We start from the raw sequence: 15,152 nt of genomic DNA, 5'->3' as shown, positions 1-15,152 counted from the left end.
TTTTTTGCACTACCTTACTTTCCCTTTTCTATTTTCTATTTATGATTTATAATTTAAATTTTTAATATTTACTATCGATTTGTACTCCCAGGGAGCGCGAAGCGCAGAATCAAATATCGCTGTGATGATTGTACGCTCTAGTATCAATTGTTTGGTGACTATAAAGTATAAAAATTGAATTTAATGTTGGCTTAGCCGGAGAAGCCAGAGTGCCAGTGGATGGTTGCCTCTGACTGGAGGCCTGTGACTAATGGTGCGCAGCAGCGACTGGTGCTGGTTCCTTTGTTGTTTTGCCATCTATATTAATGATTTGGATGATTTATGTGTTAAACTGGATCAGCACTTCGACAACACCTAGGTTGGGGATGTAATAGTGGACAGTGAGGAAGGCTATCAAGGTTTGCAGTGGGATTTAGACCCGTTGGAATAGTGGGCTGAAAATTGGAATTTAATTCAGAAAATTGTACTTTGGTAGGACAAGCCAGGGCAGGACATAGACAGTAAGCAATAGGGCACAGGGTGTGGTAGGACGGAGGGATTTGGAAATACAGATCAATAATTCCGTGAAAGTATCGTCACAGAGAAATAGTGACATAAGGAGAAGATTTGGCACATTGACCTTCAAAAATCAGAATGTTAAGTATAGGAGTTGGGATGTTAAGTTGAAGTTGTATAAGATGTTGATGAGGCCGAATTTGGAGTATTATGTACAGCTCTGCTCACCTACCTACAGAAAGTTATCAGTAAGATTGAAAGAGTACAGGGAAAATTTACAAGGATGTTGCCAGGTCTTGAGGACCTGAGTTATAGGGAAAGGTTGAATAGGTTAGGACTGTATTCCCTGGAACTTCGGAGCATGAGGGGAGATTTGATGAAGATGTACAAAATTATCAGGGGTATTAAATATGGTAAATATAAGCAGGCTCTTTTCACTGAGGTTGGGTGAGACAAGTTAAGAGGTCACAAGTTAAGGGTGAAAGGTGTAATATCTAAGGGGAACCTCTTCACTCTGGGTGATGTGAGTGCGGAACGAGCTGCGAACGAAAGTGATGGGTGGGGCTTTGATTGCAACCTTTAAGAGAAGTTTGGATAAGTACATGGATGGGAGTGGTATGGAGGGCTATGGTCCATGTGCCTGGGAAGATGGGACGAGGATGTGCAATAGTTGGCATGGACTAGATGGGTTGAAGGCTGTGTTTCTGTACCATAGTGCTCTATGACTTGCTCATACCATTTCATGGTAAAGCTCAGCTAATTTAGCAGCTTTGAGATTTTGGTACTGGATTGGCACATTTTCTGGACAATTTTACATTACTCTTATTAACTGAACTTTACTCCTATTAATATATCAACACACTTCTAATTCATCTCTTTATGTTACACAGTAATAAAAGTTGCCATTGAGCACGGTGAATTTAAAGGTAGCATAGGAAACACATGTAGTGAGTTTAAAGGGATTGTGAGAAATGGGGCTCTGGTGAGCCAGATATCAGATCAATAGAACAACAGATTGTCAGAGCCTTACTCTATATTTATATTGTTCATCACTTTGGAGCAGGGATTATCATTGGAGTAATGATACGTTATGTGTCACATGTTATAATTTGTTTTGAGTTTTATGTTATGAATAGTCTAGTGAATATTGAACTACTAATTATCTTCCAGTCTTCGCTTCCAGGTGCGTAGCCGCACAGCAACTGAAATGCTCCCACGCATGTAGCCCTTGTTGCCGTTTAGCTGGAATTGGATGCAGTTAGAAAAAGTTTATGAAATATGAAAGATTTTCTTTGTACTGTATTTCATTATACCTTCAATTTATAAAATCAAAATGCGATTTTAAAAATTTTGATTCTAAGTATAAATATTACAGCAAAAGTCATTTAAAGTGCTGTGCTGTTTTTAGGCCCAGTAAAAATTTCCTGTTCACGGGTTGGTCTGCACAGCTGACCGTCAAACTGGGGTAGAAACAAATGAGTTCTGTGGGGTAGTCCTTCACTTTATGTCCTGCATTTGGAACTTCTCTGGCAAGATAGCTGTAGTGACCAATGGCGACATTTTGCAGATGGCTTACAAAACTACTGGATATACTGCTGCTAAATATACTTCGGAACTGCAATTGATTGTAGCCTGTAATTTCACTTTTAAGAATGTATTTTTGGGCTGACTGAACTATCTGGTGCTACTGCGATCTCCTGGGGGATTTGGCGGGATGAGATTCTGTGTCGATTCCTTATGGCAGAACACGAGTGCATGATAGACTCCGTTACTCCGCGCCGATTGAAGTGTTGATCAAGATTAAAATCATCAAGGAGAGGAGTGGAAAAAGAACAGGTTGAAGAGCCATGAGATTAGCAACAGTCTGGAAAATGGTGGTTTAATGTTCATTGTCGTTGCTGGGATCATATCATAGCCTAGAAAGTGATATGGGGTGCAGGGAAGTGTAGTGTTACGTGCACAACTTGATCTGAAGACACTTGCACCACTTAGACAGTAGCCAGGAATATCAGGGTGCAGACAAGAATGAGCCTTGTTTTTGAATGTGTGTGGATCATTCGGATGCAGGCAATCTGACGCAGTCGCTGTGTAAGTAAGTGGTGAGGGAGGACGAGTAAAAAGGAACAAATTACTGTTGGATAGTAGAGTGATGGATAAGTTCTCTGTGGCTGGGACTGGGATCCATAAGGCTGTGTGTCAGGGTTAAAGACAGGATTGTGTATGGAGAACGGCTTGAAGTGGAGAGGTGAAGATCAAAATGTTACAGGTCATGAGTGAACTACTGTCACAGAACTTGGTTCTGTTGGGAGAGTTTGACCCAGGGTGAAAGTTCTGTGTATATACATCTACTGATGCTTCTGGACACATCTTCAGTGATGTTCCTGGAATCATTGGGTGTTTTGGATCTTTCAACATCATACACCCTCCTCCAGGTGACCCAGCCGGGGCTGATCAGACCCCACCTTGTGTCCGGATGGCTAGCTACTTATGACTCCATGGCTCCCCTCTTTTGAGCCACAGCCATCTTGAGGCCCTCTCTGCCGCATCGGTGGTACTGCGGATGGCTCTCCTCTTCCTCTCTCCCTCGATGCCCAAATTGCTCAAGGCTCTAACTAAGGAACGGGCTGTGAATCCCCTACAACCAACCTCCACTGGGAGACACCTCGCTCTCCATCCAGCCTGCTGACAGTTGCTGACCAGTCCTGAGTACTTGGAGAGCTTCCTTTCAAAGGCCTCTTCCAAGCTATCTTCCCATGGGACTGTCAGCTCCAGCAGCACCACTTGCTTAGTAGACTCAGACACTAGGACAATGTCTGGTCGCAGGGTGGTGGCTGCGATATGATTGGGGAACTTAGCTGCCGTTCGAGGTCCACCAACAGCTGCCAGTCCCTTGCAAGGTCAGGATGCCTGCAGGTGTTCTTTTGGCAGGTATTGGCTGCTCCCCAGCTCTGACAAAGGCAATGGTCTGCTTGGAGGGTCGGGACCACTTCGCCCACTCACCTCCTGCGCTGACGGCTTCAGCGATGGTCTTCAGGACCTGATGATGCCTCCACCTGTACCGTCCCTCACCAAGTGCCCTTGCGCAGCCGCTGAGCATGTGCTCCAGGGTTCCTCGCTTGGAACAGAGTGGGCACGCAGATGACTCTGCCTTGCCCCACGTGTGCAGGTTTGATGGGCTTGGAAGCACATCGTACATTGCCTGGATGAGAAATTGGATGCGGAGTGGTTCGGCTTTCCAAAGATCAGCCCAGGTCACTTTCCTCTCAACCGCATTCTCCCATCTTGTCCAAGCTCCCTGTTGCTTCATTCCCACCGCCTTCTAGGCTCTCGTCTCCTCCACTACTGCTCTCACCTCCTCCTGAACTGTACGATGCCTTTCCTTCCCTCTGGTGTCCATTTGGGGAGTTGGAAAGGATCCTAGCCCAGCTCGGCCTCGTGTGACCACTCCCACCAGCCTCCTGTGACGCAGCCTCGCCTCTGCTTCCGGAAAAGCTTCCTCTGCCCTCCACTTCCTGTCAGTCCTCACTTGGATCCCTGCTCTAGCCACCTTCAGGTCACTTGAGTCCCTATACTGTAGCACTTCTCTGGCTCTTGTTACCTTGAATTCTTCCTCCAAGGATTTGAAGGGCAGTTGCAGTTTGTTGTGGTGTCCATAGAGTGCGATACTGCTCAGGCTCTTTGGCAGCCCCAGCCATCTCCTGAGGTGGTTGCTAATCCTCCTCTCTAAGGTTTCGACTGTCGAGATCGGAACTGCATAGACAAGGAAGGGCCACAGGATACTGGGAAGAATGCCATGCTGATACAGGCTTTAAACTTCCCCGGTAGGCCAGATTTGTCCACAGATTTCAGCCAGCCATCCAGCTTGGTGCAGGTTGCCTGAATGGATGTTGTGTCCCTTAAAGAGCTGTCGAAAACTTTGCCTAAGCTCTTGACTGGCTTTTCTGTGATGGTTGGGATGGCTGTGCCTGCGATGCTGAACCGGAACTTGTTCTCCACCTTCCCTTTCCTCAGCACCATCGATCTTGATTTGGCTGGTTTGAAATGCATCTGGGCCCACTCCACCAGCTTTTCGAGCCCTTGCAGAATCCACCGGCAGCCTGGGACTGATTCTGTGGTGACTGTGAGGTATTCCATAAATGCCCTGACAGGTGGTTGCCATTGAGTGGATTTCATTCTGGGCCCTCTGCACTCTGGTTCAGCAGACTTAGTGAGCATGTTCATGGCTAGGGAGAACAGTGTCACTGAGATAGTGCACCCTGTGATGATGCCAATCTTCACCTTGTGCTAGGTTGATGTAATTGCTCCTGAAGAGACCCTCATCCTGAAGTTGCTGTAATAATCAGTGATAAGGTCTCTGATTCTGCTGGGAACATGGCAGAACTTTTGATAATAATTCCAATCTGAACTATATGTAGACTGGCGTGGGGTTGAATGTTGCTAGTGATGGTGTAGGTCTCATGGGTTTAAATTATGGATTACTTGAACATAACAAGGGAAGAAGAAAACAATTCTACTGGGACTTAAACTTAGCTGGGACTAGTTCCCTTGTGATCAGTCAGTTGGATTGGGGTCGGGATACTATACTAAAAAAAAGGAGACGTAGAACGTTAATTGAATTATTTGTTATAGGTTCAAAGAGAAAAGTCAATTTCTTTAATTCATCCCTGGGATTTGCACTAGCATTTATTATCTTTCTCTAAATGCCATTGAGAAGTGGTTGAAAAGTGCCTTCTGTGGTCCTACCCATGAAGGTATTCCATGGTGTAGTTGGGGAGGATGTCCAGGAATTTAGACTTGGTGTTAATGAAGGATGGATGATGCAGTAAGCTGGAATGTCGTAAAGCGAAGAAGCAATTACCATTTAATTATATGGGAAAAATTTGTGAGCGTTCGCAGACCCTAAAAATAACCTACCAAATCATGCCAAATAACACACAAAATCTAAAATAACAGTAACATATAGTAAAAGCAGGAATGATATGATAAATACACAGCCTATATAAAGTAGAAATACTTTTCTACAACCATTGCCGCACTGTCCACCGTAGCGAAAATCTCACGCAAGTGCTCTCGGCGGAAACACTCTCTCCAGTAACCTTTAAGCTATGAAGCTGCCAAATCATACCAAATAACACACGAAAATACACAGACTATATAAAGTAGAAATAATGTATGTACAGTGTAGTATCACTTACTGGAATCGGGAAGACAGCGAGCACACTGCTGATGGTGTGTTAAGCTGAGTCATCAGAGGTTGGAGTGGTGCAGTGGTCTCTAACCTCCAGGCTGCGGACCGATACATTGCCGCGAAGCATGCAGTGGTGCAGCAGCAGCTGGGACGCACCCAGCACATCTTTAAGAAAAAAGCCGAAATAAACAAGCTAATTAATTAGGTGCCACCCGGCACGTAAATGTCAGCCCAGATCAGAGGTGACGCAATCGGCAGTCACCTCTGATCTGGGCTGACATTTATGTGCCAGGCGGCACCTTATTAATTAGCTTGTTTATTTTGACTTTTTTCTTAAAGATGTGTTTGGTGTGTCCCGGCTACCGCTGCACCACTGCATGCTTCGCGGCAATGTATCGGTCCGCGGCCTGGAGGTTGGGGTGGTGGGACACTGGGGTGTCACCTCATCGTTGTCTGTTTCCATCAGGGCAGGCAGGTCATCTTCTATGTCTGCCTGCCTCGATGTCGAAGGTCGAGGTTCGTTGGCTGATGTGGAAGGCTTGAAAAACGACAGTATGCTTGACTGCTTAGCCTCGCGCATTTTTATATCATACAGTTCTTTGTAAGCACTCAAACCATCCTGCAAATATACCCTAAACCTATGTACCCTTTCAAAATTAAAGCCGTACTTTTCTGCAATCATTGCAGCGAAAATCTCACGTAGTTGCTTCATGTTCAGTTCCTGGACGACTTCACTTTCAGTCCATTCGCTACTGCATTCGGTTTTGATTGTTATCCTTTCCTCTTACAATTGCATCAGCTCTTCATCTATCAGTTCTTGGTCATGGGATGCCAAAACCTCTTCAACATCATCTTCGTCAACTTCCACAAACCAAACAACACTTTGTCCTTACTTCGTTTACCACGATCGAAAAGCTTAATTATGTCTAGTTTTACGCTAAGTGTAACACCCTTACGAGCTCTTTTAGGCTTTTCCAATACCTTAGAACTGTTTAGAATTGTTTTGCTCACTGTGGTTTCAAGCATTCAGGCTTGAAGATGCAGAAATGCTGGTAGTGAAAAGTAAATGATTTCACTACTTAAAATGAATTAGGAACTATGAAGAACTTGAAGGTATTGGCAATCATCTTGAACGTTACAATGAAAATGAAGATTTGGAGGATGCAATTATTGAAAGCATTATATAAAGGCGGTCCATTATCTGCACTAGGTGGTCTACATTAATTTTGTTCGTTCACAGTCAATCAAGAGAAGCCTGCAGCATGTTGGCTATCCGTCGCTTCTAATGACGATGGTGAAACCTGTGTGGGAGGGTTTTTAAAGTGGAAAAGCTGTTGTACAGGGACAGTTCCACTCTTCTTGGAAGACTGGGTCCAATGGTACGAGTAGTCTTCACAAACTGGGGTCTTCCTTGGTTGCAGTGGATAACTATGCCGTATCATGTCCTTCACTCTTCATGAAATGTTGCACAGCAGCTGCCTCAGCTGTTGGATTTCATTGTTGCTCTCATCCATTTAGTATGCAGGAGCTGACTTTGCTTCCAAGGTCAGGCATACCCCTGTTTCACTGGGGTGTGAGACTTGCTTGCTGACTGTCCTCACATAGTTTAGCCCACCTTTTGAACCGGTGTATCAGGTGTGACTACTGTCACGTACAAACAGCTACTTGGAGCCACAGGTGAAAGCTGAGTGTCTGCTGGAGACTGATGGTGATTGAGCTGCTTCAGAATGGACACGACAAGCCCCTTCACCAGAGGTGCTATCCCTTCTTGAACACCCCATACATAGCAGTGTATATAATGAATTCCTCCATTGATAGCTATTAATAAATAATGCAGTTTTCTAGCACTGTAGTAGTATTGGTAGTATTTCAATTTGTTCTATATTTCATTTAAATACATAATTTGTTACTCAGTTAAACTATAGTTTATATTTTTATACCTTTTGAACAATTTCCATGAAACTTCGGCTAATTTTGGTAGTTACTTAATTCAGTCAAAATATACTGGTCCTGGTGTGTCCCAATTGATTGGAATCCACGGAATTTAGAAACATAGAAAACCTACAGCATGATACAGACCCTTTGGCCCACAATGTTGTGCCAAACATGTACAGTACTTACTTTAGAAACTACCTAGGGTTACTCTTAGCCCTCTAATTTTCTAAGCTCCACTTACCTATCCAGGACTCTCTTAAAAGACCCTATCGTATCCACCTCCACCACCGTCGCTGGCAGCTTATTCCATGCACTCACCACTCTCTGCGTAAAAAAAAAACTTATCCCTGACATATTCTCTGTACCAACTTCCAAGCACCTTAAAACTGTGCCCTCTTGTGTTAGCCATTTCAGCCCTGGGAAAAAGCGTCTGACTATCCACACGATCAATGCCTCTCATCATCTTATACACCTCTATCAGGTCACCTCTCATCCTCCGTCGCTCCAAGGAGAAAAGGCCAAGTTCACTCAACCTATTACTGTGTGCAGGTTTGGTCTCCAAATTTGAGGAAGGACATTCTTGCTGTTGAGGGAGTGCAGCGTAGGTTCACAAGGTTAATTCCCGGGATGGCGGGACTGTCATATGTCAAAAGATTGGAGCAACTTGGCTTGTATACGCTGGAATTTAGAAGGCTGAGAGGGGATCCTATTGAAACATATAAGATTATTAAGGGATTGGACACGCTGGAGGCAGGAAGCATGTTCCCGCTGATGAGTCCAGAACCAGACGCCACAGTTTAAAAATAAGGGGTAGGCCATTTAGAACGGAGTTGAGGAAAAACTTCTTCACCCAGAGAGTGGTGGATATATGGAATGCTGTGCCCCAGAAGGCTGTGGAGGCCAAGTCTCCAGATGCTTTCAAGAAAGAGATGGATAGAGCTCTTAAAGACAGAGGAATCAAGGGTTATGGGAATAAGGCAGGAACTGGATACTGATTGTGGATGATCAGCCATGATCACAGTGAATGGCGGTGCTGGCTCGAAGGGCCGAATGACCTACTCCTGCACCTATTGTCTATTGTCTATTCTTGTAAGGCATGCTCCCCAATCCAGGCAACATCCTTGTAAATCTCCTCTGTACCCTTTCTATGGTTTCCACATCCTTCCTGGTGAGGTGACCAGAACTGAGCACAGTACTCCAAGTGGGGTCTGACCAGGGTCCGATATAGCTGTAACATTACCTCTCGGCTCCTAAACTCAATCCCACGATTGATGAAGGCCAATGCTCTGAATGCCTTCTTAACCACAGAGTAAATCTGCGCAGCAGGTTTGAGTGTTCTATGAACTTGGTCCCCAAGATCCCTCTGATCCTCCACACTGCCAAGAGTCTTACTATTAATACTATATTCTGCCATCATATTTGACCTACCAAAATGAACCACCTCACACTTATCTGGGTTGAACTCCATCTGCTGCTTCTCAGCCCAGTTTTGCATCCTATCGATGTCCCTCTGTAACCTCTGACAACCCTCCACATTATCCACAACAACCTTAACCTTTGTGTCATCAGCAAATTTACTAACCCATCCCTCCATTTCCTCATCCAGGTCATTTATAAAAATCATGAAGAGAAGGGGTCCCAGAACAGACCCCTGATGCACACCACTGAGCTCCATGCAGAATGTGACCCGTCTACAACCACTCTCTGCCTCTGTGAGCAAGCCAGTTCTGTATCCGCAAAGCAATATCCCCTTGGATCCCATGCCTCCTTTCTTTCTCAATAAGCCTTGCATGGGGTACCTTATCAAATGCCTTGCTGAAATCCATTTACACTACATCCACTGCTCCACCTTCATCAATGTGTTTAGTCACATCCTCAAAAAATTCAATCAAGCTCGTAAGGCACGACCTGCTTTGACAAAGCCATGCTGACTATTCCTAATTATGCCTCTCCAAATGTTCATAAATCCTACCTCTCAAGATCTTTTCCATCAACTTACCAACCACTGAAATATTTAAATTTATGATTTTTAATACATTTTTATTTTTTTATATTTGTTCACTTTTCAAATAACTGATCATTAGGATGTATTAAAAACAGGAAAAGTCCCTGGCAGCCTGTTCTGTTGGGGAGCTAACAGGGGCCTTTGGGGCAGGGACTTAAGTTTGCACCCTGTTGTTGAAGCTTTCCTGCAGCCCACTGTGCCTAGTAGAAGGGCAAGGGTAGCAATGCCAACTATGTCTTGGCTGCAAGCATTTGGTGCTAGCACGCAGGTTAATGGCATGATCTGTCAAGGGGTTGGGGAGCGGGGTTTGATCTGAAACTCACTGCCTGAAATGGTGGTGGAGGCAAAATCCCTTGTACCTGAATGACTTGTTGCCTGTAGAACTGTGAACCAAGAGCTGGGAAATGGAATTAATTTAAATTTCATTTCTAGCAAGTACGTATAGGATTTGCCTAAAGCCAGCCTACTGTGCTGTAAACTTCAATGACTCCATTCCCTACTACTTTGACTTAAAAAGGAAGTTCTGTTTCATAATTATATAATTAACCTAGGTTTTTATTCCATATAATCTTTTAGCTCTGATAGTTCCATGATCATCTGGTGCATCACAGGATAGTCTATGGTAATAGGACAGTGTAGTTTTATACACTGTCTATATATGTAATCTACAAACCCCATTTCCAGAAAAGTTGGGATATTTTCCAAAATGCAATAAGAACAAAAATCTGTGATATGTTAATTCACGTGAACCTTTATTTACCTGACAAAAGTACAAAGAAAAGATTTTCAATAGCTTTACTGACCAACTTAATTGTATTTTGTAAATATACACAAATTTAGAATTTGATGGCTGCAACACACTCAACAAAAGTTGGGACAGAGTTAAAATAAGATTGAGAAGTGCACAGGATATTCAAGTAACACCGGTTTGGAAGAATCCAGATTAAACAGGCTAATTGGTAGCAGGTGAGGTATCATGACTGGGTATAAAAGTAGCGTCCATCAAAGGCAAACAACGGGAATTCTCCATCAAAGGCTCAGTCTTTGCATGCAAGGGTGGGTCGTGGCTCACCCCTTTGTGCCAAAATTCGTGAGAGAATTGTTAGTCAGTTCAAAAGGAATATTTCTCAACTCAAGATTGCAGAGAATTTAGGTCTTTCAACATCTACAGTACATAATATTGTGAAAAGATTCAGAGAATTCAAAGACATCTCAGTGTGTAAAGGGCTAGGTCGAAAACCACTGTTGAATGCGCGTGATCTTCGAGCCCTCAGGCGGCACTGCCTAAGAAACTGTCATGCTACTGTGACAATTATAGCCACCTGCGCTCGGGAGTACTTTGAAAAACCATTGTCACTCAACACAGTCCGTCGCTGCATCCAGAAATGCAACTTGAAACTGTATTACGCAAGGAGGAAACCATACATCAACTCTATGCAGAAACGCCGGCGAGTTCTCTGGGCGCGAGCTCATCTCAGATGGACCGAAAGACTGTGGAACCATGTGCTGTGGTTAGATGAATCCACATTTCAGCTAGTTTTCGGAAAAAATGGGTGTCGAGTTCTCCATGCCAAAGATGAAAACGACTATCCAGATTGTTATCAGCGAAAGGTGCAAAAGCCAGCATCTGTGATGGTATGGGGGTGCATCAGTGCCCACAGCATGGGTGAGTTGCATGTATGTGAAGGTACCATTGACTCTGAGGCGTATGTTAGGATTTTAGAGAGACGTATGTTGCCATCAAGGTGACGTCTCTCCCCGGGACGTCCATGCTTATTTCAGCAGGACAATGCCAGGCCACATCCTGCACGGGCTACAACAGCGTGGCTTTGTAGACACAGAGTGCGTGTGCTTGACTGGCCTGCTGCCAGTCCAGATCTACCTCCTATTGAAAATGTATGGCGCATCATGAAGAGGAGAATCAGACAACGGAGACCACGGACTGTTGAGCAGCTGAAATCTTATATCAAGCAAGAATGGACAAAAGGACAAAATTTCCAATTGCAAATCTACTCCAATTAGTACCCTCAGTTCCAAGATGATTTAAAAGTGTTATTAAAAGGAAAGGTGATGTAACACAATGGTAAACATCCCTCTGTCCCAACTTGTGTTGAGTGTGTTGCAGCCATCAAATTCTAAATTTGTGTATGTTTACGAAATACAATTAAGTTGGTCAGTAAAACTATTGAAAATCTTTTCTTTGTACTTCTGTCAGTTAAATAAAGGTTCACGTGAATTAACATATCACAGATTTTCATCTTTATTGCATTTTGGAAAATATCCCAACTTTTCTGGAAATGGGGTTTGTGTATATGTGTGTGTGTGTGTGTGTGTGTATATAAAAAATAGGGCAAAAACAGAAATTATGTGTATTTTTTTTAAAATGAGGTAGTATTCATGGGTGCAATGTCCATTTAGGAATTGTATGGTAGAGAGGAAGAAGCTGTTCCCCAATCGCTGAGTGTGTGCCTTCAGGCTTCTGTACCACCTCCTTGATGGTAACAATGAGAAGAGGGTGTGTCCTGAGTGATGGGGCTCCTTTCTGGACGTCTCCTTTCTGAGGCACCACTCCTTGACGTCTTTTGGATACTACAGGTGCCATCTGTGATGGTATGGGGGTGCATCAGTGCATCAAGATGGGGCTGACTAATTTTTACACCTTTCTGTAGCTTCTTTTGGTCCAACAAATAATCATAGGTAAAGCGATATCTATTAATGGACAATACAGCTGTTTTCCCCAAATGAGTTCTGATTATTTTGCACTTGGTTTTTACCATGTCTCGTTATGGTCAATGCATGTAGTGTGCTTTTGTTCTGAATTGGTTTTGACTGTTTTCTCTTTCTTTACTCCAGATGCACTGAAGGAGCCGGATGGCTGCGTAAGCTCTGAGGTAGTTCTTCAATTTCTCTGTTTCATCAGTGGACATCAGTACTGTAGAGCCTAGAGTATCGTTCAATTTGTTCCTGCATTCATGGTGATAGGAGTCTTGTGACATTTATACAGTGGGGCTAGAAAGTTTGTGAACTCTGTATTTCTATTTTTGCATAAGTATGATCTAAAATGTCATCAGATCTTCACATAAGTCGTTAAACAAGATAAAGAGAACCCAATTAAATAAATAGCACAAAGTATTATACTTGTTCATTTGTTTATTGAGAAAAATGATCCAATATTACATGTATTTGTTGGAAAAAGTATGTGAGATGGGTTAGGAAGTTTGCAGATAATATGAGGATTGATGGTGTTATGGTTGGTACAGAGGACCGGCAAAGGATGCAGCAGGATATAGATCAGTTGCAGATAATGAGTAAAGAAATGGTTGATGGAGCTTCATCCAGTCAAATAGGAATTGTTGCACTTTGGGAGAGCAAACCTAAAGAAGTGTGAGGGTCTTGCTATTACCTGGTGTTGAAGTGCAGAAGGATCTTCAGGGTCTAAGCCCATAACTCTACAAAAGTGGCAACTCGGTTTGATAGTGATGAAGAAGGCATATAGCATTAATCAAGTAGCTGCATTCAAGAGTCAGGAAGTTAGGTTGTAGATTTATAAGACCGATTAGGTTGCATTTTTGATATTGCTTTCATTTCAGGTCACTTATAGGAAGGATATGGAAGCTTTAGAGAGGGTGCAGAAAAGATTTACCAGGATGCTACCTGGATTAGAGGGCATCTACTATAAGGAGAGGTTGGATAAACTTGGGTTGTCTTCTCTAGAATGGCAGAGCTAAGGGAATACCTGATTGAGGCTTATAAGATAATGAGGGGCATAGATAGAATAGATAGCCACTGTCTTTCTCCCAGTGTTGAAATGTCTGATATGCGAGGGCATACATTTAAGGGGAGAGCTGTAAGTTCAAAGAAATGTGTGGGACAAGATTTTTTTTTAAATACAGAGTGATGGTGCAGGTGGAGGAAAATATGATAGAGGTGTTCAAGAACCTCTTTGACAGGCATTTGGTGAAATGGTTTGGTGCAACATTGTGGGTGACATGCCTGTTCCTGTTGTGAGGGGATCCAGGAGTGTCCCTATTAACTGTTTGAAGAGAGACAGAGAGAGAGTTATTTACTACCGATGTGTTGCTTTTGAAAAGAGAGAGACGAAGATTAACGGTTGGACTGTCACTTTAAGGCAGTGGAAGTAACTTTGGATTTCTACTGAGTTTGGAGTTGGGGACAGCACCGAGCAGCTTGGAAGTTGCTGTGGTAACCGAAGGCTGGTTGTTGATGTTACTTTCAAGGACTTGTTGCCTGCTTGTGCATTTCTTCACAGACGAAGGAGGGAGGGACTCTTTGAATGACAGGTGATGCTCAGCCTGGTGAAATAAATGGGAGGTCAGATGATACAGACCTTGGACACATGATCTGGACACTGAAGGAGCATTGTTGTGCCGCAGAGAAAGTGGGTTTTGGAGGATCGATCAGGCGGGTCGATCCAAATTGCTATTCCAATTTGAGGAGAAGGGGTTGACTGGTGGGGAGTTGTCTATGTGTCCACCCTTGCCGGGGTGATAGCTCCACCGCAGGAAGACCGGCCCCCCTGGTTAAAGTCACAGTCGGTGACTTGTAAAGGATTTCGGAGGACGGCGAGAAGATCGACTGCATCAGCTCACCTGAAGACTTCTGTCTCCATCTCCCTCTCTCTCTATCACTACTCAACTAAATACCACGAACTGAACTGAACTTTGCTCAACATCGTAGGACTGTATCTTTTTACCCCTAGACTTAAAGAAGCTTGGTTTTCATACATATATATTCCACACTTACTTTTATATATAATCATTGCTAACCTGTTTGATTTATGTACATTTATATTACTGTATTGCATTGTTACTAATAAATATTAGTAGTTTATAGCAATACTGGACTCTAAAGTGGTTTCTATTTCTGCTGGTTCTTTATCCCCGTCACGGGGTACGTGACACTGTGCTGTATTGTTCTATGCTCTCTGGGTGAATTCAAGATTCCATGGATTTACTTGAGTTGGGACTGAGCCTTCAGTTGTTCCATTAAAGCACACATTGTATATATTGACCATTGGTAATGTTGTTTGCAGGTCACTGAAGTGTATGTTAGCTACTGTACTGACTAATAAAGTAGCAGTGACCAAATATTGAAAAAGAATACTTAATGATCTGAAAAGTCTGCTATCAGGATGTAGAAGTCTGTGTAAATATGTTTTGATAATAGTCCCAATCGCATAAGACATAGGAGCAGAAGTAGACCATTCAGCACATCAAGTCTGCTCTGCCATTCCATCATGGCTAATTGACTATCCTTTTAAACCCTATTCTCTTGCCTATTCCTCGTAACCTTTGACACCCTTATTAATCAACCTCCGCTTTAAATATGCCAATGAATTGACCTCCACAGCAATCAGCAATGAATTCCACACTCTAGCTGAAGAAATTCCTCCTTATCCTTATTCTAAAGGGGCACCCTTCTATTCTGAGGCTGTGCCCTCTGGTCCTAGACTCCCCCACTTATAGAAACAACCTCTCCACATCCACTCTATCTTTCAATATCTGATAG

At 43.4% G+C, this 15,152-nt stretch overlaps 1 protein-coding gene across 2 annotated transcripts in view; it reads left to right on the top strand.

Annotated features, from left to right (window-relative positions):
- pnpla7b (patatin-like phospholipase domain containing 7b) overlaps positions 1 to 15,152 on the top strand; it is a 334,759-nt gene that overhangs the window by 5,621 nt on the left and 313,986 nt on the right. For both annotated transcript variants that reach the window (XM_063073811.1, XM_063073810.1), the window contains exon 2: positions 12,477 to 12,514. In XM_063073811.1, coding sequence (XP_062929881.1) covers positions 12,477 to 12,514 — 38 coding nt within the window. The remainder of the gene's footprint in view (positions 1 to 12,476; positions 12,515 to 15,152) is intronic.

The sequence above is a fragment of the Mobula hypostoma genome, chromosome 21 (genome assembly GCF_963921235.1).
Source record: "Mobula hypostoma chromosome 21, sMobHyp1.1, whole genome shotgun sequence".
Taxonomy (NCBI): Eukaryota; Metazoa; Chordata; class Chondrichthyes; order Myliobatiformes; family Myliobatidae; genus Mobula; species Mobula hypostoma.
Note: the sequence above shows the minus strand (reverse complement) of the source record. Positions and strands in the feature narration are given on the sequence as shown.